This window comes from Sturnira hondurensis, unplaced genomic scaffold (assembly GCF_014824575.4).
Source record: "Sturnira hondurensis isolate 20B ecotype Veracruz unplaced genomic scaffold, ASM1482457v3 Scaffold0003874, whole genome shotgun sequence".
In the NCBI taxonomy this organism is placed as follows: Eukaryota; Metazoa; Chordata; class Mammalia; order Chiroptera; family Phyllostomidae; genus Sturnira; species Sturnira hondurensis.
Genome location: NW_028076505.1, coordinates 858,106 through 885,015, shown reverse-complemented (window position 1 = coordinate 885,015; position 26,910 = coordinate 858,106). Strand labels below are relative to the sequence as shown.

Below are 26,910 nucleotides of genomic sequence, written 5' to 3'. Positions count from 1 at the left end.
GTTTTTACTAACTGTTTCTTTTGTGGTTTCTGGGCTTTCTTTCTTACCACACTATGTTTTCTTTTCAGGTTTGTTTTTAACATTTACGTTTTTAATTCCCTTATATTTATTTTGCTGTTGGAATGAAATAAGGATTCGCCTTTGTTCTGAGTCCTAAACAGATGTCCAGCCCGTTGCTCCTCCTCATTTATTAAGCGTCCACTTTTCTTCCCCTGTATCTTACTCCAGGTTTCCATAGTTATTTGTGAGGTCTTAACCCTTTGTTTCTATAATATCATTCTAGGTTTTTTGCAATATATTATTTGCTTAAAAGGAGACCAAAGCATGTCAGAAAGTACTAACCTGGAAACCTCATAAATGCTGAAGTGTGAAGAGCCCTCCGCCCAGAACGCACAGCTGATCTCCCGGCGTCTTTGGAAAGGTCGATAGAGAACGACAGGTGTGCATTCATTCATTTTGAACATTTTAGCAGGTGTTCATTTCTCCACCTTGTGGCAAAAGCAGAACTGAGTGGTCTAGGTGTATTTCTCGTTCTTGATGTTCTCATTCTAATTCTACAAGTCAGCGAACATGATATACAAGTCTATTATCTTTACAGGGAGATACCGCTTTGCCATGGTGTGCTCCAGAAAAACATCGTCAGCTGTTTCTCCATTTAGAACAGTGATTTTAATCGTGGGTGTGTTTCTGAGCCGTAACAGTAAAGAAACTACCATAAACCCAATGGCGATAGCGACATGCTGAAATTACGCTCCAAGCGCAATAAACACAGGCAGCATTGCACTGTAAACACTGGTGGTTTGAAATGCCGATGCCGCACCTGACCCGGGCACCGCCGTAAATCTCATGCATCGGAAACCAGCATGCTGACCAGAAGCATCAATTACGTGATTGCCAACTTGGCTTATTTTCAAATCCCCCAAGGCAGAGGTTGGCTGTCTTCATAACCTCAGTGCCCAGCAGACACTAAGTAAACATTCTTTGCCTAAGCTTTTAATTTGCCAGTTAATTAAGAATAACGTGAGGCAGTTGGCCTAAGACCTGGATTTTTCAATAATGCGCCACATAATCAGAAAGCCATATGTTTTTACTGATAACAGTGGTGAGGTATAGCCAATTTATGTTAATACAGAGACACTGTAAAACAATGCAATCAACTTGAAAGTGTAGTTACAGGCCTGGGACTCATTGTCAGCCAGTTTTTGTCAGGTCAAGGAGAAAACTGGTATTTTGCGCTTGTTATATGAACGTTTATTAAACTAGAGACCAGGGTGGCACCCTGCACTGTGTGACACAGGACAGTCAGCAGTTCCAGCCCTTGGTGCACCTGAGATTCAGAGGGAATCTCTAGAACCGTTGGTGCAGTGCAGCCAGGCCTAGGCCTCAGCATTCCAGTTTAGAGATGGAAAAGGGCACCACTCCCTCCCCCCAACCTGACGGCGTCCATCGGCTCACTGTCCCCATCGCAGCAGATCTGGAGTGCGTTACACCGATTAATCTAAAATATCAAGGAGTATGCGGTTATGTGCAACACCGTGCAAGGTTTTGAACTCTAGAACAGGGGTAAAATCGTGCAAGCCAAATAGCATGTGCTTCTGCAGGGCTTCCGCAGAGCAGCGTGGAGCAGAGAGAAGAACTTTCAAGGCAGACAGACCCGGATCCAGAACTCAGCTCCCACACTCTTTGTGGCCTTGGACGAGCTACTTGACCTTTCAGAGGCGTAGTTTGCTCGTCTGTAAAACAGCGTTCATGACGCCTGTTCTCCAGCCCTGTCGCCATGGCCAAGAAACTAACGGCGGGTGGGGCTCCTGCCTCTGTGCCTGGCACACAGTGCACGGTGGGGGGGTGTGGTCCCCCTCCAGGCATTCACTGGTAGTGGTCCTGCGGCAGCAGCACACCAGGCCTGGAGTGACGACCAGGACGGCCCATGTCTACCTTCAGGGAGTTTTCAGTCTCCTGAGGCTGCTGAAGGAGTCATTGGAGGTGAGGCATTCGATGGAGAAACGGGCTGGCTCTTGGTCGCGTCTGTCCCACACAGGCATAAGGGTCCCTGGGCTGCTGAGGGCACCCTGGTGCCAGCTGTCCCAGAAGGGCCCTCCTGAGGAGGGGGACCTCTGTTTGATGATTGCTTACCGTGTGGGTGGCCAGTACTGGGAGGGGCATTTCCAGTCTCATTTCCCCCGTAATAACCCTGTGAAATCGGCTTCTTATTCACATTTTACAAATGGCCAAGACCACTAAGTGACCGACCCAGATTCAAACCCAAGTCTGTCAGCCTTCAGATTTCTGCCNTGGAGGTGAGGCATTCGATGGAGAAACGGGCTGGCTCTTGGTCGCTTCTGTCCCACACAGGCATAAGGGTCCCTGGGCTGCTGAGGGCACCCTGGTGCCAGCTGTCCCAGAAGGGCCCTCCTGAGGAGCGGGACCTCTGTTTGTTGATTGCTTACCGTGTGGGTGGCCAGTACTGGGAGGGGCATTTCCAGTCTCATTTCCCCCGTAATAACCCTGTGAAATCGGCTTCTTATTCACATTTTACAAATGGCCAAGACCACTAAGTGACCGACCCAGATTCAAACCCAAGTCTGTCAGCCTTCAGATTTCTGCCACCTGCATTGTAGGTGCACACTCCCAGCATTGTAGCAGTGGGGCCATCTTCTACCATGACACGAAAAACACTCTCGACCGAGCCTTTATCGCGCAATGCTGGCCAAGGAGTGGTCCGAGGTGCGGGAGGGGGGAGGGCGGCCAAAGTCTAGCTCGTATCAGGAACAACTGGTCAAAAAGCAAATTATTCCGAGGATTAGCAACCATTGTTCAGGTGATCCGGTTTTGTCTAGAAGCATAGGAAGGAAGTCAGGGGCCAAGGTTGTGAGCAAGAAGAGGTGGGGACAGGGGGCTCCCGGAGACGAGGACCAACAGGACTTCGAGGGGTGCAGCGGGACGTTTGTGGTCCTCGGGGTCTCTTAATCCAGACACAGAGCTTCAGAAATCAGGGTCTTTGCCTACGCTTCCGCCACAGCAACAAGGCAGAATGCTGGGCAGCCCAGTCCCTATTTAGGACTGTGCGATGTCACCACCGGTGTGTAGTTTGCCATCGTGACACTTTATGAAAACAGCCCTGACCTTGAAGCTGGAAAACGTGGACACTCATGTTCATGAACAACCGTAACCTGTCTGAGCCTCTTCCCTTCGTGCGGCTGGGATTACAGGATGTGAACGCAGCTCGTAAGAAGTCAAAGCATTAAATACTAAGTATAATGCTAAAGGTTGCTCAGACAAAGGTCTGGGCCGGGATTCCTGCAGCAGGGAGATTCTGAGCTGCCGATGTGTCTCACCAGGAGAGGAGAAAGCTACGAAGTGAAGCAGATGCAGAAAGAGGAAAAGCATTTAGGAGGGGAAACATCTGAGTAGAGTGAGTGGTATTAGATTCCTATTGGCAAGGACCTGATGATGGCTGATTTCTCTTTTGCTTTCTTGAGAAAAAGCAGAAGAGTTGAGAATACTAAAGGGAAAAAGATTCCTGTTAGAGGCCCGGGAGGCGGACTGCTGTGTTTCAGACTGCGGCGGTGGCGGGCGGGTGTGGAGAGGGCGGGGTTGCTGAGCCTGGGGCAGCGGCTGGAGATGCGGTGTTGCCTGGTTTCCGACGGAAGCTGCTTTATTCAGGGCGTCCTTTGCCGCCTTCTGGTGCCTGATTTCCTGTTCTCTCTAAGGCATTCGTGATCCGTAAATGAAGAACTACTGTGTTCAGATTGCTTTAACTTGTACTTGGTTTGAATTAAAGCCCCTACACAGAAGAAGTGTGAATCTGTGTGGGTCTTCAATTAGTTTCCAGTCGTGGCCTTTGGTTACGGGGACTTTTGACTGTGTGACACTATATGCCCCTGATTAGATATTAGGGCCACACCATCAAATTTCATTTTTTATCAAATTTCAAGTTTTTATCTTTTAAATGTATTTCTTTGAAGTCTACTGTACTATTGCTTAGTTCCCAAATAATATTTTTACTTTTCACATTGAAGAGTTAAACATACAGGGGTCGGCACAAACAACACCCTTTTTTAATTACAAAATTATAAGCATGTAATTCTGTATACCACACTCAAGCCCAGCATATGACATTTTATGTGAGATGTTCAAAATAAAACTATAAATCGTTACACCCACATTATTACCCTACCAACCACACTCAAGCAGGCCTTCCTTCTGCCAGGCCCTGTATAACAACGAGACAAACTCAGTTTGATTCTTCCAAATCCATTATTTGTAAAAGTTCGTTCTTTGTATCATTGAAAATATGATTCGTTGTTTGCTAAACACATGGAAATTATTCACTTGGTGCGTTTTCTTCCACCCCTGGATGATTTTCTTGTGCAAATCGGCATGTTTTTCTGAACTGCTGCTTCTGTGACCACGCTGAATGTAATCAGGGGAATCTCATTCATGTTATAGTGGCCTAGGTAAAACACAAAAATGCAAATTTCCTGAACCAAAGCACACAAAACCGTACAATCGTCGGTCACATAGATCAACCCTAATCTCCGTGCTTAAGCTCAGAGGTGTGCGATCTCACCCTCAGCACGTGCACCTGGACGAACACGGGGAGGGGAGGTCGGGGGGGACACCCAGACCCAGCGAATGCTGTCACTTTCTTCAGCTCTGACCAAGGCAAAAAACATTCCAACAGGCAGCCAGGCCGAGAGAGCAGGGGTATGATTCACTAACTCATAAACTGTCCTCAGTGTCTACCCGATATGAACTCTGTCTTATGTCACCTGTGGATACAATTTCACCAAAGTCTAGGCTTGGACGTCCTCTATTTTATGTAGAAAAATATAAAACGTAACAACCAAACTGAAATGTTTCCAGAAAGTACTTCAAAATAAGGTGGTGTTTCACATTCTTAATGATTCATTATAGTTACACGCCATAGAGCGTGTCGGTTTGTTTCAAAGTCAGCAGCTACACATCTAAAGATGCTTTCCTTCTGCCAGGTCTGCCATGCCCTTGGCCGCCACCGCAGAAACCCACGCGGGCAAGCATTTCGCCAGCGTGGCCTCCGAGAACTGCAGGCTGTCGGCAGAGCCCCGGGGCAGCCCCAGTCCGGCTGCTGGGAACCACAGCGCCTCCTCCAGGAGCCGGTCCCCATGCTCCTTCCGGAGTCTGAGTTCTTACGACGATTATTCGGAGGACTTTCTCTCTGAATGTTCGGAAACAGCCGCTCATAACAATTATTCAGAGAAGCCTGCGGTAAAGAGGGGAAAGGAGGAGAAGAAAAACTGCGTTTCTAAAGTCTCCCAACCTAAAGGTAAGAAGCTAAACGTCCCAACTGAGCCCAAAGGTGTGGTGACAATGACATTATTTCATGCACTAATATTAGAAGCCGCCCATACAGTTTTATAATTTCTCCATATTGTACATGTGCATTCTAAGTGGAGTGTTATTGAAGGAGTTAGGAAATAGAGGAAGTAAGAATAACTACAAAATAACAGAAAGTTAGGTGTAAAATGCAACGCCCTCTTGCACGGCTTACTACTGGGGCCTACTAGTGAGGTTGGCTCCATTTTTAGTTGACAGGTGGCCCTGTTACAGAGCACCGCTATACCTGGATTTCACTGGCTTCTTGCCTTTCTTCTCCGCTGAAGAATCACAGTTTGAATTACCAATGAACTATACATTCCTGCCTCAACAGCCCAACAAGATGGTCTCCAAGTCCGGTGAGGCATACTGGCAAAGGTAGTCTTTGGAGACAGAGATGGCTCCAAAGGTTGTTGATAATGTCATTTCCTGGTGGATTTTAGAAGTACTGTTACCATCAGCTCCTAACTGTCCAAATTAGAACCAGCCCCCTGAAAGCCCCGGTCTCCTCCCTCCTGCCTCCCCTGAGGGTAGGCAGTCCTGGGCTCACACCTATTCCTTATGCCAGAAACACCAGACTCTTTCCCCCTGTGACCGTGAGAGTGACAGTCAACAGCTGGAAAACAGAGCCCGGGGAGTGGGGGGCAGAGGGCACATCCAGCTGTCACTCCCAGCCTGACTAGGACCCTCCGTGCCACTTCTGGGCCATCTAGCATCTTCAGTTCCCCCCTCTTCCCAGCTAGAGAGCAGGGATTCTGAATCTAAGACCCATGCCTGTCAGCCGGCTACCATTGTTTCTGCCTGTTTGCCTTTGTGAACTGTTCTAGGGAGAAGGGCCCACAGCTTTCAGCAGATTCTTAAAAGGTTAGAAGCCCCTTCACTAGAAGGCAAGGCCAAGGACAGGAGATGCAAAGTGAGGCTCCTGCCCTCCCAGCGGGCTCGGCGTTTGGGAGTGGTCACCAGGCTCAGCAGAACACACACAGGGCAGTCAGTCAGCTTCCGCAGCTGCTCAGGCCTGAGCTGCACTTGAAACACACGAAGCTCCGAACACCAAACATTTCTCCAATCTTTGGCACCAAAACTGACTTGCCAACACAAACCTGATTTAAATGGACATGAGACTGATCTTTATTTATGTCACTTAGTGTGAATAGTCATATTTATTTCAAAAACTATGCTTTGATTCAAATCTGCTGTCCCTGACCACACTGGGAGGGAAGCGCCATGGAAAATACCATACATGCACCTTTAAAAATACAACCCCCAAATTCGGGAAGGGGTGGCCCCTTCCTGGTGTACGACCAGGGATCTCGGGTCCCTGCCGCGTGTTCTCCTGAGTCTGCGCTTGGCGAAACAGGAAGAAGACAGTGAGCACTTGTGAAACTTTCTATGATGAATGAACTCCATTTTGAGTTCTAAGCAGCTTAAATTTTAACTCTTAAAACTCAATTCCTCATTTATTTGTTCCACAGATACTTACTGTGTGTTATGTGTTTTATGCAAGATGCCTGTTCATAAATCGGGAGCAAGCTAAATTAACTCAGCCACCTGACCTGTCAAAATTCTGAAGGGGACTCCTTTGTGTACGAATAGAATACTCTGAAATTATTTTAAATATTGGATGCACCTTTTTTAAAGATTTTATTTATTTAGAGAAAGGGGAAGGGAAGGAGTAAGAGAGAGAGAGAGAAACATCAGTGTGTGGTTGCCCCTCACATGGCCCTCACAGGAAACCTGGCCCACAACCCAGGTATGCACCCTGACTGAGAATCGAACTGGCAACCCTTTTGTTTGCAGGCTGGCGCTAAATTCACCGAGCTACACCAGCCAGGGCTAGGTGCCTCTTTAACTCAAATTATATGCTCCTGAGGGTGCATTATGAACTTAAAACACTTGTTGTAACATTAAGCTTGGTCACAGAATGATAAATCATTACCTTGGTTTATCCTTTCATTCTGTTGTTCTCTTACAGTTCATGTTTTGCATGTGTTAGTCAAAGAAATTTAAGCAGCAAGTAATTAATAGAATTCTAACCCAAAGAGGCTTAATCTTCTAGCCAGCGCAGCCCTGTCTCAAGTGGGCGTTCAGTGTCTGCTCAACTTTCTCATGTGTTGAAAGTTCCCTTGGGGGCTGGGAACACTGGATCAGGGGCCACCAATGGAGACCTGGAATTCGCTAAAGAACAGGAACATCAGCCCTGGCTGGTGTGGTTCAGTGGGTTGAGCACCAGCCTCTGAACTGAAAGGTCACAGGTTTGATTCCCAGTCAGAGCACAGGCCTGGGTTGTGGGTCAGGACCCTGGTTGGGGGCGTGTGAGAGGCAACTGACGTGTCTCTCCCACATCAGTGTTTCTCTCCCTCTCTTCCTCCCTCCCTCCCCCTTTCTCTGAAATAAAAGATAAATAGCAAGCAATATATTTCTACAATTTAATTTTCAAAAGCTGGTTATTTCCTTCTTCTGTAGAAAATGTGTTTTTAGCACTCTTTCAATTATACAGAGTGAGGCAAAAAGTAGGTTTTACAATTTGTATGGAAAACAATACAACAATTAATAAATAATGATACAAGAATAAACTCTGTGTTTTGCACACTCACAACTATAAACCTACTCTTGCTCACCCCTGTATGTCCTTCTTTAATGTGCTTTGTCAGTACAATGCTAAAATGTGTGATAGTCGTTCCGAAATAACCGGCATCCTGGAAGGAGGTCCTCTTACCACATCGGGTGGGGGACACCGTTTGCCCTGCTGTCTGTACTCAGCTGTAGGTGGAAGGGGGTGGTGGAGAGACTCCCCGACAGACTGACGCCAGGAACTGTGGAGAGCAGAAAGGGCAACGGTCCTCTCTTGGCCCCTCCCCTTATGCTGGTCCTCGGTGCAAAAGGGCTTGTCCCTTAAGGGAAATACAGTGTTACCTGGAAGAGAGGAACCTGGTGGAGGGCGGGCCACCAGGAGTGAGTGGGAACACAGCCCCGGGGAAGGAGCAGAACCAGACTGAAGGCGCGGAGGCCTCGAGAAGGGAACGAGACACTGAACCAAAGGGAAACGGCCAGGAGGGGGACTAGACGAGGCCAGGGAGGCCAGGGGAAGGAAACAGCACGGGCCAGGAGGACAGTAGCCCTTCAAACGGGAGGCGTTGGGGGTGAGGGTGACCCTAGGAGGGAGCAAGCTGGAGCCGGTGAAGGGAGACTGTAGGCACCTCCTTAGAACTGTTCAGAAGAGCACAGTGCCTTGTACGTAATGTGAAAAGTGCCTTTTTGGTTCATTAAGGACTTAAATGTGCACATCTTTGATGAAGTAACCTAAATTGAGTGTTTTAGTTCAGTGGTTTAAAAATTAAGTATCCTGCCCTGGTCTGTGTGGCTCATTTGGTTGGAGTATCATCCTGTAGACCAAAAGGTCACAGGTTCAACTCCCGATTAGGGCACATACCCACGTTATGAGTTCAATCCCCCATCTGGGTGCATAAAAGAAAGCAACCAATTGATGTTTCTCCCTCACATCAATCTCTCTTTCCCTCCCTCTCTCTCTCTTTAATGAAAAAAAAAATGTCCTTGGGTAAAGATTTTAAAAAAATAAGTGTTTTTATCATTGAGCTAAATCTGCTTTAACTGTGTGAAATGAAAGAGAAATTGTAAGTCTTACCCTTATTATGTATAGGTTAGGATAATGAGATATAAAATCATTAGGGATTAAATTATAGTTTAATTTTCTGTAAGCTTTATAGTGATGTAAGTATATGTGAGATAGATACATATACATATGATGAATTTGCCGTCTGCCACTCAAGCACCAAGTGGTGCATCTGCCTTTTCTGAAGCACACTGGCTCATCCTCTCAGACCGGCCCAGCAATGCAGACAAGATCATTTGGTGGGGGGGGCCTCTGGTCCTTCATTTTCTTCACTTACGTGTTCCCTGTCGAAGCCTATGTGACCTATAAAAGGGTAACAGCTCCTCTCTTCAAAGCCCCCTTGTGCTCTGTGCACATGCCCACCCGTGGCCTGGACGGTGCCCCAGGGCTGGGGGTTAGTCCCCAGGGGCCCACCCACTCCAACTGCCCGCCCTCCAGTCACTTGAACACACATGAGACAGGGACACAAGCCTCACTGCCCATGGGACCCCCACCCCTCACCCTTCTAGTCTCCAGGAACTCCCTCTCCTGTCCAGGGCCACCTCACCCAAGAGCTGGAAGACATTGCAAGTTGGAGATCAAGTTCAGTCCTGCTGGACATGGTGTGAAACATGGGAGTCACTCCCCCCTGTTCTAACCCACATGGCCTGGGTCTAGTGCCCAGACCATGCAGGTGGTGACCTGGCCACAACCGTGGCCCATGTCCCTGGCCTTCTGATGTGTGTGTCACAGAGTCTGGCCTGCTCTGCCTTCTGGTTTCCATTGTCCTCACAAGCTGACCCCAAAATACTCAAATATCCAACCACAGCCCCTCCTAAGTTGTTACCAGTGGGAAAATAAATACCACTGGAGGCACATTTGTAAAGACAGTTGGTCAATTCTTGATGTGATGCATATACTGTGCTGGCGGTCAAATCCCTGTGATCCGTCACAGCCCAGATTCAAACGCTTTACCCCCAACAAGCACCCTCTGCTTCTCCTGGCTCACTGCTTCCATCCCAGGAGAATCACTTCCCCATACCAAACATACTAGGCCAGGTCTCAGAGATGTGTCCACGCTTGGCCAAGACCCTAAGGACTCCAGTGACCTTGGGCATGACGTTCCCTTCTCTCTCCAGGATGAGGACCAGGTATTTTAGATTGTACAGTTCAGTTTCAACCTCTCTCTCTCAGACAGTAGATATACTAATTCAGTCATGCCTCAGCACTTGTTGGCTTCAGAACTCATCAAACTGTGGTCTCAATTTGACGAGGAAAAAAGTTTCTGCACTCGGTGCTTGCTCGCCACTCAGCACCCCTCCCTCACAATGAAACAGAGGTCCATGGGTCAGTCTCGCAGTAGGTGGCTCGAAAACAGTTCAGTACTCATCGGTTTCAGCACCTGTCCTGAGTTCCAGAAGGAATTAACAATGAGTTACCACTGTATCTACACATGCCTATTCACATATGTTTACATACACAGAGGCACACATGTGCATACATACATATCATACAAAGGCACGTCGACATGGGGCAGTGGCGTAGGCACACAGACCTGGGTTCTGCCCCACTTACTAGCCTTGTGCCCTTTGCCAAGTGACATTGCTAAGCATCAGTTTGTTCATCTTTAAAATGGTATAATAGGCCCTGGCCCGGTAGCTCAGTTGGTTAGAGCATCATCCAGATACGCCAAGGCTGCAGGTTCAATCCCTGGTCAGGGCACATACAAGAATCAACCAATAAATGCATAAATAAATGGAACAGCAAATTGATATTTTAAGGAATAAATAATTAAATGGGATAACAATACAGTGATGTTACACACACATTTGGCATTCTCAAATTCAATTATAGAAACTTAGTACTTGTAAGTTTGCTATAATATTGTTTAGAAACATTTTGTTTAAAATATACTCCTGAACATAAGCCCCCTATCCACTTAATTTAGTGCCGAAGTAATAGGGGAAAATGGTCTTTGTTGGATTTACTGAGAAATGGAATGTCCGCATGTATATACTCACGCAGTGTGACGGCTTCTAAAGGGTCCTTCTGAGTGTGTGAGATCTTCTTACGTAATACTGGGCTCCCACGTTACACGCTCCTTACCCCATAACACTGTTAGAGGATTTATAATCTGTATAAAGCATTTAGTTCAACAGCTGACATACGGTAGGCACTTAATAAATGTTACCTCTTATCATGAATTTTAGTGTAGCTTTATACAAGACATAAGTATAGGTTTCAGAGTCAGAGAAGACCTGGTTTTCAATCCACTGTCACTTTGTAGTTGCGGAGCCCTGGACAGCAGACTTAAAATGTCCAGCTATAAAATAAACTACTGCCCACCTAATGTAGTAAACGGGATATTATGCATACAGCACCCAGCCTAAGCAGGGTACTCATCAAACATTAGTGCTGTCCCTTTCAGTTTTCATGAGTATGCATGTCTATGCGGGGGGTATCACACATTTATATTTGCATATCTGCATATCTATAGAGATGGAGATATTACCAGTGACAAACTGGGTTATCTGCTTCACAGGCCAGAAGGAAATCTCAGCTGACAAAAAGCACAACTGGAATGCATCGTTCTTTAATTCTAAAATCAGCACAATTGCCCAGAGAAGAGAGGCCGTGACTCATCGCATACTCTCAGCAAGGCTCCACAGAATTAAAGAACTAAAAAACGAACTAACTGATATACACCGTAAATTGGAAGCCACGGTTGTAGAAAACCAGTTTTTGAAACAACTTCAGTTTAGGCACTTGAAAGCTATAGGAAAATATGAGACTTCACAGAATAATGTGCCTCAGATTATGGTTAAACATCAGAATGAAGTTAAAAATTTAAGGCAGCTGCTCAGGAAATCCAGAGAAAAGGAAAGAACTGTATCCAGGAAACTTCGAGACACGGACAGCGAGCTGCTGAAGACCAAAGACGCCTTGCAGGCGCTCCAGGCACTTTCCGAGGACAAAAGTCTTGCAGAGAGGGAAGAACTTACCCAAAGATTGGCCATTCTTACAACAAAAATGGAGGAAAATGACCAAAAACTACAGGTCTGTATTGCAGAGGCCTGGACACCTTCAGGTTCCAGACTTGATACAAAGGGGCGCGTGCGCTTTCGCACCCCGGCGTAACAAAGCCTCGCCACGGGCCGAGCCCTGCAGCCTTCACCGCTGTTGTCCACTAGGGGGCAGGAAACACTGTGTGGAGGTCGGCTGGAAGGCGAGGCAGAAAGAGCCCAGATCTGGAAGGGCCCTTCTGTAACAGGGAGCAGGGCCCTTCCATTAGGGGCGCTTTGTCTGGGCGGGGCGGTTCGCTCCTGAGCAGAGACCTTTCACCGCTGAGAGGGCTGGGTTGTGCTGTGCTGTTCTGGGCTGGGCTGTGTTGTATACAACGTGCCTGAGAAACCAACCCTCTTCTTCAAACTCTTTATTGACAGGCTGCTTCCCTAAAAACCTCAGGGCACATCCCTTCACTCCCTGTCCTTATGTTCTCCCTCATCAGTTTGTCCGGTCACCACCTCGTAGGCATTTTTGGTATTTTAGAAACAGAAACTTTCCCCACATAATAATCCTGAGAACCAAGAGGGAAAAGGAATTCAAATATGTGAAGAAACAAATGGACTGATTTTCCTTGGCAACGCATGGTTGTCCAAAGCGTGGGGATTCCATTTGAGGGATAATTTGTCAGAACACCTTGATTATAATGAGAATTCTGCTTATTTTCTATCAGATAGTTTTGGTCTCTTTAGACATAAACATATAAGTGGAATTAATTTACCATTTAATTCTTTAATACACTATGGTAAGAAATCAGTATTTTCTATGATTTTGAAATAACTAGAAAATATCAATTCATTTCACTCACTTTTTAAATCTCAGTTATCTCTTCTTTGGTAACATCCTCCTCTATTTTCAAAGAGAATGTTCTCACCTAAAATGGACATGTGAGCAACAGAAAATAATGAGAAACTTTGTTTTCACTCACGCAAGTAGGATATCACAATTCTTTTATGAAGTCTTACAGGGAATATCGGGTCCATATTAGCATGTGTCTGTCACGTAGAAGTACATGTATTTTTATCTCATCTACATGTTTTTATATCTATAAGCAAAACAAAGGGAATTCAAGAAGTGGAGCGTTTTCTTATTAGAAGTACTTGGTTGTGTGGGGAATTCCACTTGGTTGTAGGGCATTTTATGGGGGGAGGGGTTCGGAATGTGGGCCCAAACATGTATTTTTTTAAGGTTAGTATTTTAAGGAGTGGGGTTTTTAGTGACTATTTCATTGTTTTAGCTTACCATATTTCCCACTCTCCTTTAATGAAAAGGAACTAATATTGTAATGAGGGAAATGACACTTTATGAAAAAAGTGAAAGAGAGAAAAGGCCTTTGGCCATGCCTCCGTCAAAGGCCCAACCAAGCAGCTCTCCGGGGGCACAGTCCTCCTTCCCGAGAGGTGAGCCTGCAGCCACCAGTCCTGTGTGTGGGCAGCGTGCAAGCTGACTCGGCTGTCCCCCGTCTGTGTGTGGCCCCATGAGTCCCTGTGACAGCCTCCGTCCCAGTTATCCGAACTGCAGTCCACGGTGGGCTGCACTGATGCTGCACAGCCCTTCAGAAAGAGAGGCTCTGAAGATTTTTAAAGAATACAGCAGGTCCTCAAGTAATGTTTCGTTCAACACCGTTTCATCACAACATCGATGAGAAAAAGATCTCGGGTTCCTGGCGGGCGCCGCTGCCCGTGAGGAGTTCGTCCCTAAGGAATTTCCTCCCCCCAGGCTGCGTGGGCTTTCTCTGGGGACCCCAGTTTCCTCCTGCACCCCAGAGGTGTGCACTTGAGGGGACTCGGTGTGTCTCCCGTGTCCCAGTGTGAGTGGGTGTGGGTGTGAGTGTACCCTGCCCTGGAAGGGCATCCTGTCCAGGTTGGTCCCAACTGGAACCCTCAGCTGTTGGCCACACATGACCCTGAACTGGAATCAGAGGGTTGGAAAAGAATTAACCTGGTTTCTATTCATTTTTCTTAAATGTATGGGTAGCTCACATTTATGTCAATGTTTAATATTAGGATGTATTTGGTCTTTATTTAGAGGGTTGGTGATGTTTTTATGACCAGAACTATGCCATGGGAATGCAGCTCTAATTTATATCAGTTGGTTTCATTATACATCGTTCACTTGAAGTAACGGTGTCCAAGAGCTTATTGACCTGTCAGGTGAGGACTCTGTGCACGACGCCAAGGTGGCAGAGTCCTTCCTGTCAGCAGGACTATCTCAGTTTAACAGGTGACACTGATTACGTGTATTGATTTTCAGAACGTGTTCAAAAACTGTTTTATCAAATTCCAGAACATAAAAACATTAGGCTCAAAACACGATGTTTATTCTTTAAAGTCATGATCTGAGATTTTGGCTTTTTGTGGTTGTATTTATTTCTACTCTATCCCCTATACAAGTCATCACTAAAACTGTATTAAAAATTCGCACTTGTCATAAAGGTAATTAGTTCCTTTAAGCGGAAGCTTTTCATAAAAGTGCGCTGGTTACAGAAGAGTTGAAATACCCACTGTTTTCAGAACTTAGAGAAGCAGCTGAGGCTGAAGACCAGAGCCTTCGGTCGGCAGCTGGCCGTCGAGAGCCAGAAGACGTTAGCTGCCGAGACGGCTAAGGAGACTCTGCAAAAGGAAGTCAGACGCCTCCACCAAAAACTTAAGGTACCTCTTTTCAAGCAAAATGTAACAAAATCTGTGAAACTGTGCTTCCCAAATTGCCAGAGCTGTTCATGCCTATTACATCTTTAAATTATTTAACTTGGGGAGTGCGTCTCGCAATGGTTTTCCCTACAGCCGTATGACCAGATGGAGGACCTGGAATTATTAAGATGCATTAGCAGCCTGGTAAACATGCACTCCATTAGCAAAAGTAGCTCTCTCTTCTATTCGTTGACAGCACTTTGTAATATTTTTATTTCATCACATGATGTAATATTATTGTATTTTCTTAATATTTTAATGGAACCCAGTGTAAGTTTTTTAATTTAAAAATTAACTTATAGCATTAGAGTAATTTGCAAATAGGCTTTAAAAACTGTCTTTTAAAGTGTTTTAAAAATGAGGATTAAAAGTACTTTTTCAGACTTTTGCTATGTCTGCCTTCCAGATTTCTAAAATGTCCAACAAGCTGGAAAGCTAGATAAGACACTTAAGAAACGTAAATATGGCTTCATCAAGCTTCATCTAGCAAAGCTTCATCTAAGCTTGATTCTTTGAGGCAAGAACATTGTTAGGACGTTTCCTGGGAGCCTTGAGAGCACTCAGAGGCAGAAGAGGGTGAGGGGGAGAGTGGTGTTGGTTTTCCTTTTGTAGAGCAAGGAAAGAAAGAGTGGGTTCTTCCTTCTGTGGAGTCTCAGGGAACTTCAGAGAGTGGACTGCGCCCCAACTTGGGCATGACTGACACAGACTCTGGCCCGCGGGGTCCATGTGTCGTGGCTGCAATGAACAAATTCACACAGCCTGCAGAAGTCCTGTGGAGAAAGAGGGACAGCATGGCCGCTCTCTAAGTGAGAGAAGGCTCTGACCCCTGCCTAGACAGGCTTTTATTGCTTTTCTGGGTACATTACATCAAGGATGGTCCTCATTTACTATGCACAGGTTTGCTGTAGGTGATTACTTTTTACAGATAACTGCCAAGACCAGTGCGGAGTGGGGGTCCCTGAGTGGGGTCAATGGGAGATGAAGAAAAACACAACATAGGGGACCAGGTGGGACATTGTCCTCTGACAGAGAGACAAAGAGCCCTGAACATGGTCTCTGCACCCATTTGATAGGAGTTGGTTAGACAGAGCTCGAGGATGGCTTGCAAACTTAGGGAGATGCTGCAGGCACAGACGGTTACATTCCTAGGCTATCTAACTGATACTTCTGTCTTCTGCAAAAGTTACAGTGCATTCAGCTGAAGCCGGCGGTTATCTGTCTCCTGCTCAACCCCTGCAGGTTCCGGGTTCCAGGTTCCGGCTGTCGTCAGCTGCTGGCTTGATCTGCCTAGCAGATACAAGCAGTGCGGCTTTGTCAAGCCTCAGCTGTGACGCCAGCCTTCACTGTCCCCCACAGATAACAGAGGAAAGAATGTTGCTAATTACATGTTAGTTAGAAAGAAAAGGATATTACAGATCAGGGAGAGGGGTGGTTTAACTGGTTACACTCCATACTTGGAAGGTTTAGTACAGACTTTAGGAAGCTACTTTAGAGATAAACATTTGCTGCCTCAATCCAGGATGAGGGAGTTTTAGTAAAAAGCAAGACTCAGAGCAGCCTAGGTGCAATGCAGGCCTGGTTTCCCACGGGAAAGCCGATCCTTGGGTCTGGCTTCCTGTGTGCTGACTCACACCTGTCACTTTTCTGGTAGGACTGGGCTACATTCGCCATGCCACACAGAACAGTTCCCTGTACGTGACCAGAGCAACCAGCTTAGGAAGCTAACGGAAAAAGCTTTAAGATCCACTTGTTGAGGCAAACGTACACACACATACACACACACACACACTCACACTAGGAGACACAATCAAGGAATTTTAACATAAATTTTGTGCTTTCATATGTCACCATATGCATGCATGTAAATAGTATGTAGTCATTAAAAACAATTTAACACAAGGGGGTGGAAACAGGAGGGAGGTGGGGAGAGCTGGGGGATGGGCTGGGATGGGGGTAAAAGGCAGAAAACTGTGCTTGAACAATTAAATTTTTTTTTAAATTTAACAGGAGAAATACTGAAATGCTTAATGAAAAGAAAGATACAAAATCCTATATATAGTAGAATCCAAATTATTTTTAAAGAGTAAATAAACCTACACACAATGCATTTCTGTGCATGTGTAAAGAGAAATGAGGAATCCATACAATAGTATGGATTGGAATAATAGGAATAATCTCCAGGATACGTTGATAAGTCAAGAAAGGAAGGCAGAGGAAAGTGTGTAGTATGCTGCTATTTATGAAAAGGAGGGGATGCAGCCCATGCCGAGTTAGCAACCTAAGCCGCGCCTGCTGCCTCCCACCGCTCCCCGGCCATGGGTCCCTGCAAACTGAGCAAGCTTCGAGCCTCAGGCCTTCCTGAAAGTGTGTACAGGGGATCCAGGCATTCTGCATCCCATGTGCTTCCTTAGGGAGTGGGTAGAGAGCATGGGAGGTAAAGTACCACCTGCTACTCATAAAATCAAATCACAAGAAAATTAGGAAGAAAAAACAGTAGAAGGTGGAGGGAGACCTAAAGACAGACTAACAAACCATCAAGCGAGGAAAGTGATCTGGCAATTGACAATGAGGATGTGATTGACGCAGACACTGATGCCCGCAAGAAATGGAAGGTGAAAATGTAGAGGTGACTGAGATGAGGGAACAGGCAAACAATAAAAAAGTGTCTGCCATCGAGGCCCTGAACAATGGTGAGCTACAGAAAGCCATTGACGTGTTCACAGGTGCCATCAAGCTGAATCCTCGCTTGGCCATTCTGTGTAGCAGGAGAGCCAGCGTCGTCTTCATCACATTGCAGAAGCCACATGCCGCCATCCGAGACTGTGACAGAGCTGTTGCAATAAGCCCTGGTTCAGCTCAGCCATGTAAAGGGCGAGGGACAGCACACAGACCTCTGGGTCTTTGGGAAGAAGCAGCCCAGGATCTTGCGCTTGCGTGTGAATTGGATTATGATGAAGGTGCTGAATGCTGAAAGAAGCTCAACCCAGGGCCCAGGAAGCTGCAGAACATCGGGGCAAGTATGAGCAGAGCCGTGAAGAGCGAGAGATCAAAGGAAGGGTGGAAAGGGTTAAGAAGGCTCTGGAAGAACTTGAGAGAGCCCAGAGGGAGGGCGGAGCCAGATGACAGTCAGGAGCGCAGTACAGCTCTTTCCCAGGTGGCCTTCCCGGAGGCCTGCCTCGAATCGCAGCAATGCCTGCGCCCAGTGAAATTCTCAGGAATCCAGAGGTTCTTGCCGTCACGCAAGATCCAAAAGTCATGGTGGCCTTCCAGGACGGGGCTCAGAACCTGGCAAATATGTCAAAATGTCAGAGCAACCCAAAGGCTATGAATCTCATCGGTGAATTGTCAGCCAAACCTGTGGGTCAAGCGTCACACCCTTCTGACAGGTCAAGCCCTTGACGAAGGAAAAGCAACTTGGATCACCCCATGGATGTCACAGTAATACAACCTGGGGCCCCTCTCACCTTGTGAGTAAGGCTGGGGGCGGGGACTTGAAGAAAGTTCCCGCCCCTGTGCCCCATAAGCAGCTGCAAGATGTGATTTGCGCTACAGTATTCTTTCAGGCAATGTTTTCCTACTGGGAGTTAGAAAGTTTGAACGCTTTTAAATCTTAAAAATACGTAAAAACAAATTAAACGGGGGTGTTAAACCCTACATTCCTCTTTACTAAAAAAAGGGAAAAAAGAAAAGGAGGCGATACAAATATATCCACATATTAGCCTGTATTTTCAAAAGAAAAACAATAGCAGGGTAAAAATGGAAGTAGGGTAAGGACTACGGTAGAAGAGATGGTTATAGAACCCAGATTTCTGGACTATCTTCTTGGTAAACATGACTTTGGAACCTTGTAAATATTTTGCATATTATGAAGCAAAAGGAAATGCAAACAAATTGAAAAGCATTCCCGAAAAATCCAAATGATGATGAAAACAAAGCTGATTTTCCAGTGCTGCTATAATATCAGAGAAACACCATTACAAGTTGATTTTGCTTACTGCATTTGCCGGGGTGAAGGGGTAAGGGCAATGCTTTATATACGAAACACTGGAGTTGGGTCAGCCTTTAAGGGGAGGGAACTCTGACACGTGCTACGGCCTGGGTGAACCTCAAGGACAGCATGCTGAGCCAAGTCAGCCCGTCACAAAAAGACAAACACTGTGTGATTCCACTTACACGAAGTACCTGGAGTGAGTGGTCACAGTCACGAAACAGGGCACCGCGGTGGTTTCCCAGGGCTCGGGGAGTTCGTGATTAGCGGGGACACGGTTTGCATTTTACAAGAGGAAAGTTATGGGAGTGGACGGCGGAGAGTCGCCCAGCCCTGAGTCTAGGTCACACTCCATGTCTAGGCTATGGGCCGCAGTGAGGGCACAGGTGTCAGGCTCCCGCGGCTTTGAGCGAGGTCCTGCACCCCAGCTGATGTCCAGGCTACAGGCTTACCCCTGCCAAAAAGGTGGTGTCTGTGCAGACCTCGTTCCCTCTCCAATTCCCAGAAGCCCTCTGTGCTGGCCTCACTGTGGCTCCACACCACGACTTCCCCTTGAACTCTGAGCATGTGTCCTTCCCTACGAAGAGTCCACAGGCATTCCCTGAGTGTTCCTAGACATGGATTTTCTTCTTACTGTTTCTCTTGATTAACCAATTGAACTCACCCACAAGTATCGTGGATGGTGTTCTGAACCTGTTGTCTTTGGTTCTGGACCCAGGCCCAGCTCTGTGACCCACCACTAACTAATGGTTTTGTTTGTTTGTTTGTTTGTTTTTTATTCACTTTTAGACAGAGAGGAAGAGAGGGAGAAAGGGAAAGAGAGAAACATCAGTGTATGGTTGCTTCTCATGCAACCCCGACCAAGGACCGGCCTGCACCCGGGCATGTGCCCTGACCAGGAATCAAACTAGCCACCCTTTGGTTCACAGACCAGGGCTCAATCCACTGAGCCACACCAGTCAGGGCTGTGACCCACCACTTAAACCTTTGTTCCACGTGTGAAGCACTGTCCTTCCTGTTACCTCCTCATGGCCCCAGCAGCCATCCTATACCTGTCAGTCAGTAGCTCTTGACCTGCCCCTCTTGCTCCCTGGGGCTGAAGGGCATACTGACCCTCTAACTGAATTTTGCAGATAATCGAAAACTTGCCCCTCCAGCAGATAAAGTGCTTCTCAGATAAGGTCAAATTCAAGGAGTTCATCATCACCAAGCCTTTATTATATGAAATGTTCAAGGGACTTATCTAAGAAAAAGAAGATGAAAAATATGAACAGTGAAAGGACAGCAAACTCACAGTTATTAACAAACCACACCTACAACAAAAGCAAACTAAGAGGACAGCTAGATCAGGAGCGGAACCATAGAAATGGAGATCACATGGAGGGTTAGCAACAGGGGAGTGGGAGGAGGAGAAGGGGGGAGAAGGTACAGAGAATAAGTAGCATAGACAGTAGGTAGAAAATAGACAGGGGGAAGGGCAGGAATACTATGGGAAATACAGAATCTAAAGAACTTGTGACACATGGACATGAACAAAAGGGGGAATGGTGGGGGAGGGGTGTGCAGGGTGGAGGGGAGTGAAGGGGGGAATGGGACAACTGTAATGGCATAATCAATAAAATATATTTTAAAAATAAATAAAGAAATAATTTTTTTAAAAAACTTGCCCCTCCAACTATGAAGGTCTCTTCTGTCTCTCCCTGGGCCCCACCACCGGACCCTTCCCTCCCGGGCTCTCCTCTCCGACCAGAGGTGGGGGACACCTGAACTTGCAGGCCCACCTCCTGTCGACCGGTTCTGACTAGAACTCAGTGGTCTTGAGTCTGACAGGCTCACAAAAAGACGTGATGTATGTGTAGGAAGGCGTGCTTGGTACTTAATCAGATCTGGTTTTTCCTCAACAAGCTAGGGTTTCGAACCTTTCGTTTGGCCAAGACTTTAAAGAGAAAATTGGGATTTGAAGCTGAGTGGTGGCGTCCGTGCCCGGCCACGTGAACGCAGGCCTGCCTGGTGGCGCGCTCCGTGACCAAGGAGAGCTGTCTGCGCCGGCCACGGCTGTGCGGAGTGTGGGTAGCGGGACTGAGGGTGGAGTTGCTCGTCTAGTTTATTTTTTAAGTTTATTTTTCAATTGCAGTTGACTTCCAATGTTATTTTGTGCTGGTTTCAGGTGTACAGCCCAGTGATTGGACAATCATACGCTTTATAAAGTGTCCCCCTCCCGGGTATTTCCAGCGCCCACCTGGCACCACACATAGTTGTTAGAACACTCCCAACTGTATTCCCTGTGCTGCGCGTTGCATCCCCACGACCGTCCCGTAACTGCCAGTTCATACTTCTCAGCCCCTCACTTTTGTCACCCAGCCCCCAACCCCTCCTCTGTCCACCACTGTGCCTGCGTCTGTTTCTATTTTGTTTGTTCACTTATTTTGTTCATTAGGTTTCACAAACAAGTGAAATTATGTGGTATTTGTCTCTGGCTGACTTAGCTCACTTAGCATAATACCCTCTAGGTCCATCTCTGCTGTCACAAACGGTGAGATTTCATTCTTTTTTATGTACTTTAATTGGCTCAAATGACAACATGGATGACAAATGTCAGGGGATGGGAAGAAGTGGAAGAAGCTGGCTTGGAAACTTTTCAAAACTGTTGTCCCAATCACAATAGTCTGTCACTCTGTGAAAAAGTGCTTCTTGATGTCAGGAATGAAATACAGTGATATGGCCTATTTCTATTTCTGCTAGAATTATAGATTTTACTCAGAGAATCCTGAACTCACTTAAATTGCTTTCTAGAAGAAATCAAGGCTGATAAAAGCAAATGTTTATAGAAAAATTGGTATTGTGGTTCTCTTTAGGAGAAGGATAGAGAGCTTGAAATTAAAAACATCTACGCTAATCGGATACTGAAAAATATACATGACAGAGAAGATTATCCAAAAGGTATGTTTTGATTATTTTTCCTCAAAAATCTATTCTTAAGAGTCTAGTCAGAGTTGCCTAACTTATATCACCAAAATAATGGATATTTTAAAAATCACTTTATTAGGCATTAAAACACATTTTGTGACTTCAGGAGAATAAAGAAACTGCCGGGGTTGAAACAGCTGGAAAAGAACCGAGAAATGCGCATTCCTGCCTCCCCACCTTCTGCTCAGTCCCGTGTGTTCTCACTGCAGGTCGAAGGAGAGAACTTTCGGCTTGAAGCCACGTGGATGCCAAACATTGAACTTTCTAAGAGTATCTATTAGCCAGGGTGTGGATTTGAAAACCAACTTTATTTAGGTAGAGTTTGCCTCGCTACAAGGCACCCATTTTAAGTGCGCCAGGCGATGGGTTTTGACAAATGCGTGTCTATTCCCACATAACCACCGCCGCAGTCAGGATGGGGTCACGGCCATGTGGGGGGTGGGGGGAGGCGCCTTCGTGCCCCCTTTGCGCTCAGTCGCCCGCATCCCTGGCCTGAGGCAGCTGCTGAGTCCCAGCTGTCCCAACAGTAACAACTTCTTAGATGCAGAGTCATCCGGGCTGCTCCTTTGTGTCTGGCTTCTTCTGCCCGGCACCCCATTTGTGAGGTCGCCTCTGCTGCTGCCGTGGCCCCTAGTCTGTACCTCTTCGTTCCCCAGTAGCACTTTTCCCTCCGGACGAGGCGTCCTTACTTTCAGCCCCACAAGGGCCCCCAGGGAAACACCCAACTCAGGATGGCCCAACAGGGGCACCCGCCCTGGTTCAGTGGAAGTAACTGTGCCACTCTGGAAGGCCGCAGCCTCGGCTTCCCTCACTTTCCCTCGTTGGCCTCTGGCTTATAATCCAGAATAGCAGCCCGCAGAGACCAGGATAGGTGCAGCCCGGCGGCCGTTCAACCACAATGATACCCCAGGGAAAGGGCGACCCAGATTTCCAAGTCATGGTCACGCACCTCAGCCCAGGCCACCTGGGCGCTGGCTGGGTGGCTCCGCTGCTGGGTGGGGGGCTCAGGCCTACAGCCGTGGGCATCTGAGCCCTGAACCCCGTCTGCAGGCCGGGCTGCCGGGCCCCCAGAGGCAGCGCAGGCCCACCGATGCCTGCCTGCTCTGGGGTCGGCCACTGGCACTCCCGTAAACTCTGTGGCCCAAAATGAGACAGACAGGGGCAACTGAGGGGAAACACGACAGCACAAATGGTTAACCCATGCTGAGAAGTCTTAGAAAATACCTAGTGTACTTTGTTCCATCACGTCACACGGTGTCAGTAATGTTATACTAAAAATCAGATTGCTTCCCAATGTCAGATATGTTTCTCATGCGTAATGTACCCGTTCTGTAGTTTCTTCAACAAAATCAGTGCAAGCAGACAGGACAGGTGTTTCAACAAGTACGAGACATCAGGAAACCCAGAAATCGGAAGACGCTCCAGCTTCGATGACTAAGGTACAGCCCATTTGAAGTCCTGCAGCATCTAATTACACCAACCTCCACAAAAACAGGCCACAGTCACTTGTGCTGCACAGAAGTATTTGTAGTCATTGCACGAAGTACAATTTCACAGCATCTACACCCAAAACACAAGGTGTTGCTGCTTTCTGAATTGCAGGGTAAAAAGACCACAGGAAACGCTGGTCGTAAAGAAAAGCCGACCGAAACAGCCCGTGCGGTCCCTCGCTACAGCGAACTACCAAGCCAAGAAGACGCCGAGGGAAAGCACAAAGGTAACTTAACAGCTTTTAATTCGTATTTATTCTTACAGATTTTCCTAAGCTGTGAATTACTGCGTATAAAAGTACACATAAAAGACATACTGCTCAAAGAATTACTATAAAATTAACACCGCGTAGCCACTATCCTGGGAAATAGCACCTATCCTGGTCTCTGCTGGCTGCTATCGAGCATTAGTGTCCCCTCGAACACACTGTGGGCCCTTCCCAACCACGTCCCCTCCCCGCCCGCCAGAAACCACCACGTTCCTCGGCCAGTTCCTCATTCCCTTGCTTTGCCACTCCGTTCCCTGTCCTCGTATGGATCCTTCAGCAACGTGTTTGGGTTTGACAAACTGAGAGGCAAACCAGACCCAGATGAGTGAAGGGCAGCATTGCCATCTCCGGTTAGCGGAGACTAACTGAAGGCTTCCGGGAAGGGGTAAGCTGGACACAGACCGAGGGCACAAGGCCCAGTCGGGACAAGGTCCTGCCCCGTCCTGGGTGCAGAGAACCCATCAGCACGCGGCATCTGGCAGGGCTGCTCGGCAGGTTTAGGCGGAATGGGGTGCTCGGGATTTCCCGTCCCACGGTCCCTAGAGCCCTCTGCAGCTCTGGACACAGGTGAGGGTGGAACGCTCCTATGGGGTGAAGTGAGCCCTCCGCCCACCCAGGTGGTGGCACATGGTAGGGCAACACCTCCATCAGGCCATGGCCAAGGCCAGCCAAGGACCTGCTCACCGGGCATTTGCTGCCACAGGGGTAGAGAGCACCATGGGTCTTGGTGGCACCGGCCTTTAATGCTTAAGCCTCCTTGCCTCTGGACTGGTGGCCCTCTGTCTCTGGTGCAAAGCTGTCACCCTGGGATTGCACTGCACCAGAGGGACCAGACCTGCCTCCTCGAGGAGGCCAGCTGGAGCCCGGTGGCACAACCCAGACAAGGGACGAGGTATGGGGGTGGGCTTGCAGCAGTGGAGGTGGGAAACAAGCGTTTCACCAGTCTCCAAACTTTAACACTTAAGGGTCATAGGGCATAACGTTAACAATCATTTAGAATTAACTGTAGATCTTGCTGGCTTCTTTGCTCACCACTAACTAATTCTAGAAACATATTTCTTCTCTTACAAGAATTCCTTCTTTATTTGCCTGGAGCATAAATGGTTTTGTTTCAGAATGTGTTCACATGGAAAGTTTGCCAGTTTTGTCCCCACAGAGCTGTCCCCACAAATGACTGGCCATTCCGATTTGTAATCAAACAACGGTCTCGTGTGATGAATGTGTGGGTGGTCTCTGTGGGCTTGTGCATCGGGACTCGGGTGTGTCTTTGCCTGTAGGAGGCGAGGATGGGGAAGGGACCGCCCTTCCTGACGCAGCTGCTTCACTTACCACCACACTGAGAAACCTTTCCTGTCGGGGCGTTCACCGTCCTCATTCTTTATCACAAATGCCCGGAATTCCACAGGCTGCACGTACCGTCATTATTTAACCAGGACCTGCCGGGCTTCCGGGCCAGTTCGCTGGTATTAACCACGCTTGGTAATGTCCTTACGCTGCACGTTGTGTACTGTTGTAAGGTTTGGTCCTAGAAGTGCAGTTGTTGTGGCTAGGACTATATTCATATGAAATTGTGAGAGATACTGCCAAATTGTTATCTAAATAAGCTATGCCAACTTACACCCCCACCGATGGCGAACGGACGCTCCAATTGCCCCATATTTTCACCACGTCTGCAAATTACTTGCCAGTTGGGTGAATGAAAAGTATCCTCATTGTCTTAACTGGCACTGCATCCAGTTGGTGGTGTTGGGACTTCTAGTAATACCTTATAGGCAGATTTTTCTTTCTCTTTTCTTTTTCCATTTTTTTTTTTTTAGAAACCACTCAGATTGTGTTCCCTCCCTCTTACTTACTCTTCCAAAGTAAGAGCAGAAGGATCGTCACCAACAGCTGTTGGTAGTTGCAAAAGCAACACCAAATGCCGGCTTCACGCTCAGGAGAGGACACTGTGTCTCCTCCTCGTGGTTTCGGGTGCTCCACGCGTTCAGTTCAGAGAAACTCCTCTAGTGACACACTATAGAAATGATCCCTGAAAGTACAGTCTGCTGATTTTTCTTTATGAATATCACTTTTCTTTTGGTTTCATACTTCTCACTCATACGGCATGTTCTAGGAGAATGCAACATTTCGTGCTGGTTAATAGCACCTTGCCTGTATTCCAGTGCTGTATACACTTACTTTCTTGCCTTTTTTGTCATTTACTGTCTTTGTCGGGAGGTGTAAAGAAGTGTGATAAACATGCATGCCATCTTGAAATAAAAGTACGTGCATTTCGCCCTGGCTGGTGTAGCTCAGTGGATTGAGCGCAGGCCTGCAAACCACACGATCGTGGTTTGATTCCCAGTCAGGGCACATGCCTGGGTTGCAAGCCAGTTCCCAGCAGGGGACTCATGAGAGGCAACCATACATTGATATTTCTCTCCCTCTCTCCTTCCCTTCCTCTCTAAAGATAAATAAATAAAATCTTTCAAAATTAAAAAAAAAGTCCGTTCATTTCAAAGGTCCCCAAATTGATTATTTTTCTCCTACAGATTTGTCCAAGGAAGAGGAACCTCCGGACGTGCAGGCGGCTCCGGAGCACACGAGAAGACGGAGAGAGAAGAAAGCAGATCAAGGGAAGAAAATCACTTTAGAAAAAGAACAAGAACTACCACCAGAAAGAATTCAAGTCATTCACCTTGAACGGGGAGGCCAGCAGGGAGACGAAGCAGCAAAAGAAGGGGTTAAACAAAGCCTACAAATAAGTGACATGGACGAGGCACCGAATAAAACCGCTGCCCCAAATACGAAAATGCTCCTCAGACAGAGAAAGCGTTATTCATTCACGGTCGCTACTGAAAACTTGCACCACGGGCTCCCTGCTTCAGGGGGGCCGACCCCAGGTCCCAGGAAGTGCAACCCCAGCACAGGCAAGCCGCGCGGCTGCGCGGAGGGCCTGAAGCCGGAGCACTCTGTGAGCGCCTATGAGCCCTCTTTCGGGAAGTCTTCCCGAACAAAGGCAGCAGGTGCGGCGTTCAGGGATAAGAAAAGCAGTCTGATGGAGGAGCTCTTTGGGTCAGGCCACGTCTTTAGAAGTGACCGGGCCAGCGCTGCTACCCGAGGGCCCGAGGGGGCTCAGAAGAGCATGGAGATGCCCCAGCCGCCCCCCAGCCAGGCCTGTGCCAGCAACGCTTTCGGAGACTCGCAAGTGACTGTGGTGAACTCTATCAAGTCATCTTCACCTACAGAAGGCAAAATAAAAATAATTATCTGAACAAGATCGATGTTCTACTGCATTCTGCTTTGCCAGTCTGGTTCTTCTGCGCCTTTAACCTTGTGGTTTGGTGTGTGTCTCTCTGTGTTTTCAGTACACACACTGACTTTGGGTAATTGACTAAGGTTTTGTTTAATGGCTAATCCAATTTTTTAAATCCATTGTATATTAGCTAATGACAGCATTTCAAATACAAACTACACCTTTTTTCTCTATAACTGAGAC

General features: G+C 47.2%; 1 protein-coding gene and 2 pseudogenes across 1 annotated transcript; 2 read left to right on the top strand and 1 right to left on the bottom strand.

The window, feature by feature from the left end:
• The first annotated feature begins 287 nt into the window (after window positions 1-287).
• On the top strand, window positions 288-26,910 carry LCA5L (lebercilin LCA5 like). Its single transcript, XM_037042980.1, has 9 exons — window positions 288-439; window positions 4,992-5,305; window positions 5,568-5,714; window positions 11,508-12,022; window positions 14,542-14,679; window positions 21,562-21,646; window positions 23,009-23,112; window positions 23,276-23,390; window positions 25,964-26,910. The coding sequence occupies exons 2-9, from the start codon at window positions 4,999-5,001 to the stop codon at window positions 26,683-26,685; spliced, it is 2,133 nt and encodes a 710-aa protein (XP_036898875.1). The 5' UTR covers window positions 288-439; window positions 4,992-4,998; the 3' UTR covers window positions 26,686-26,910.
• Window positions 17,034-18,117, top strand: LOC118984887 (hsc70-interacting protein-like; annotated as a pseudogene).
• On the bottom strand, window positions 25,252-25,477 carry LOC118984909 (uncharacterized; annotated as a pseudogene).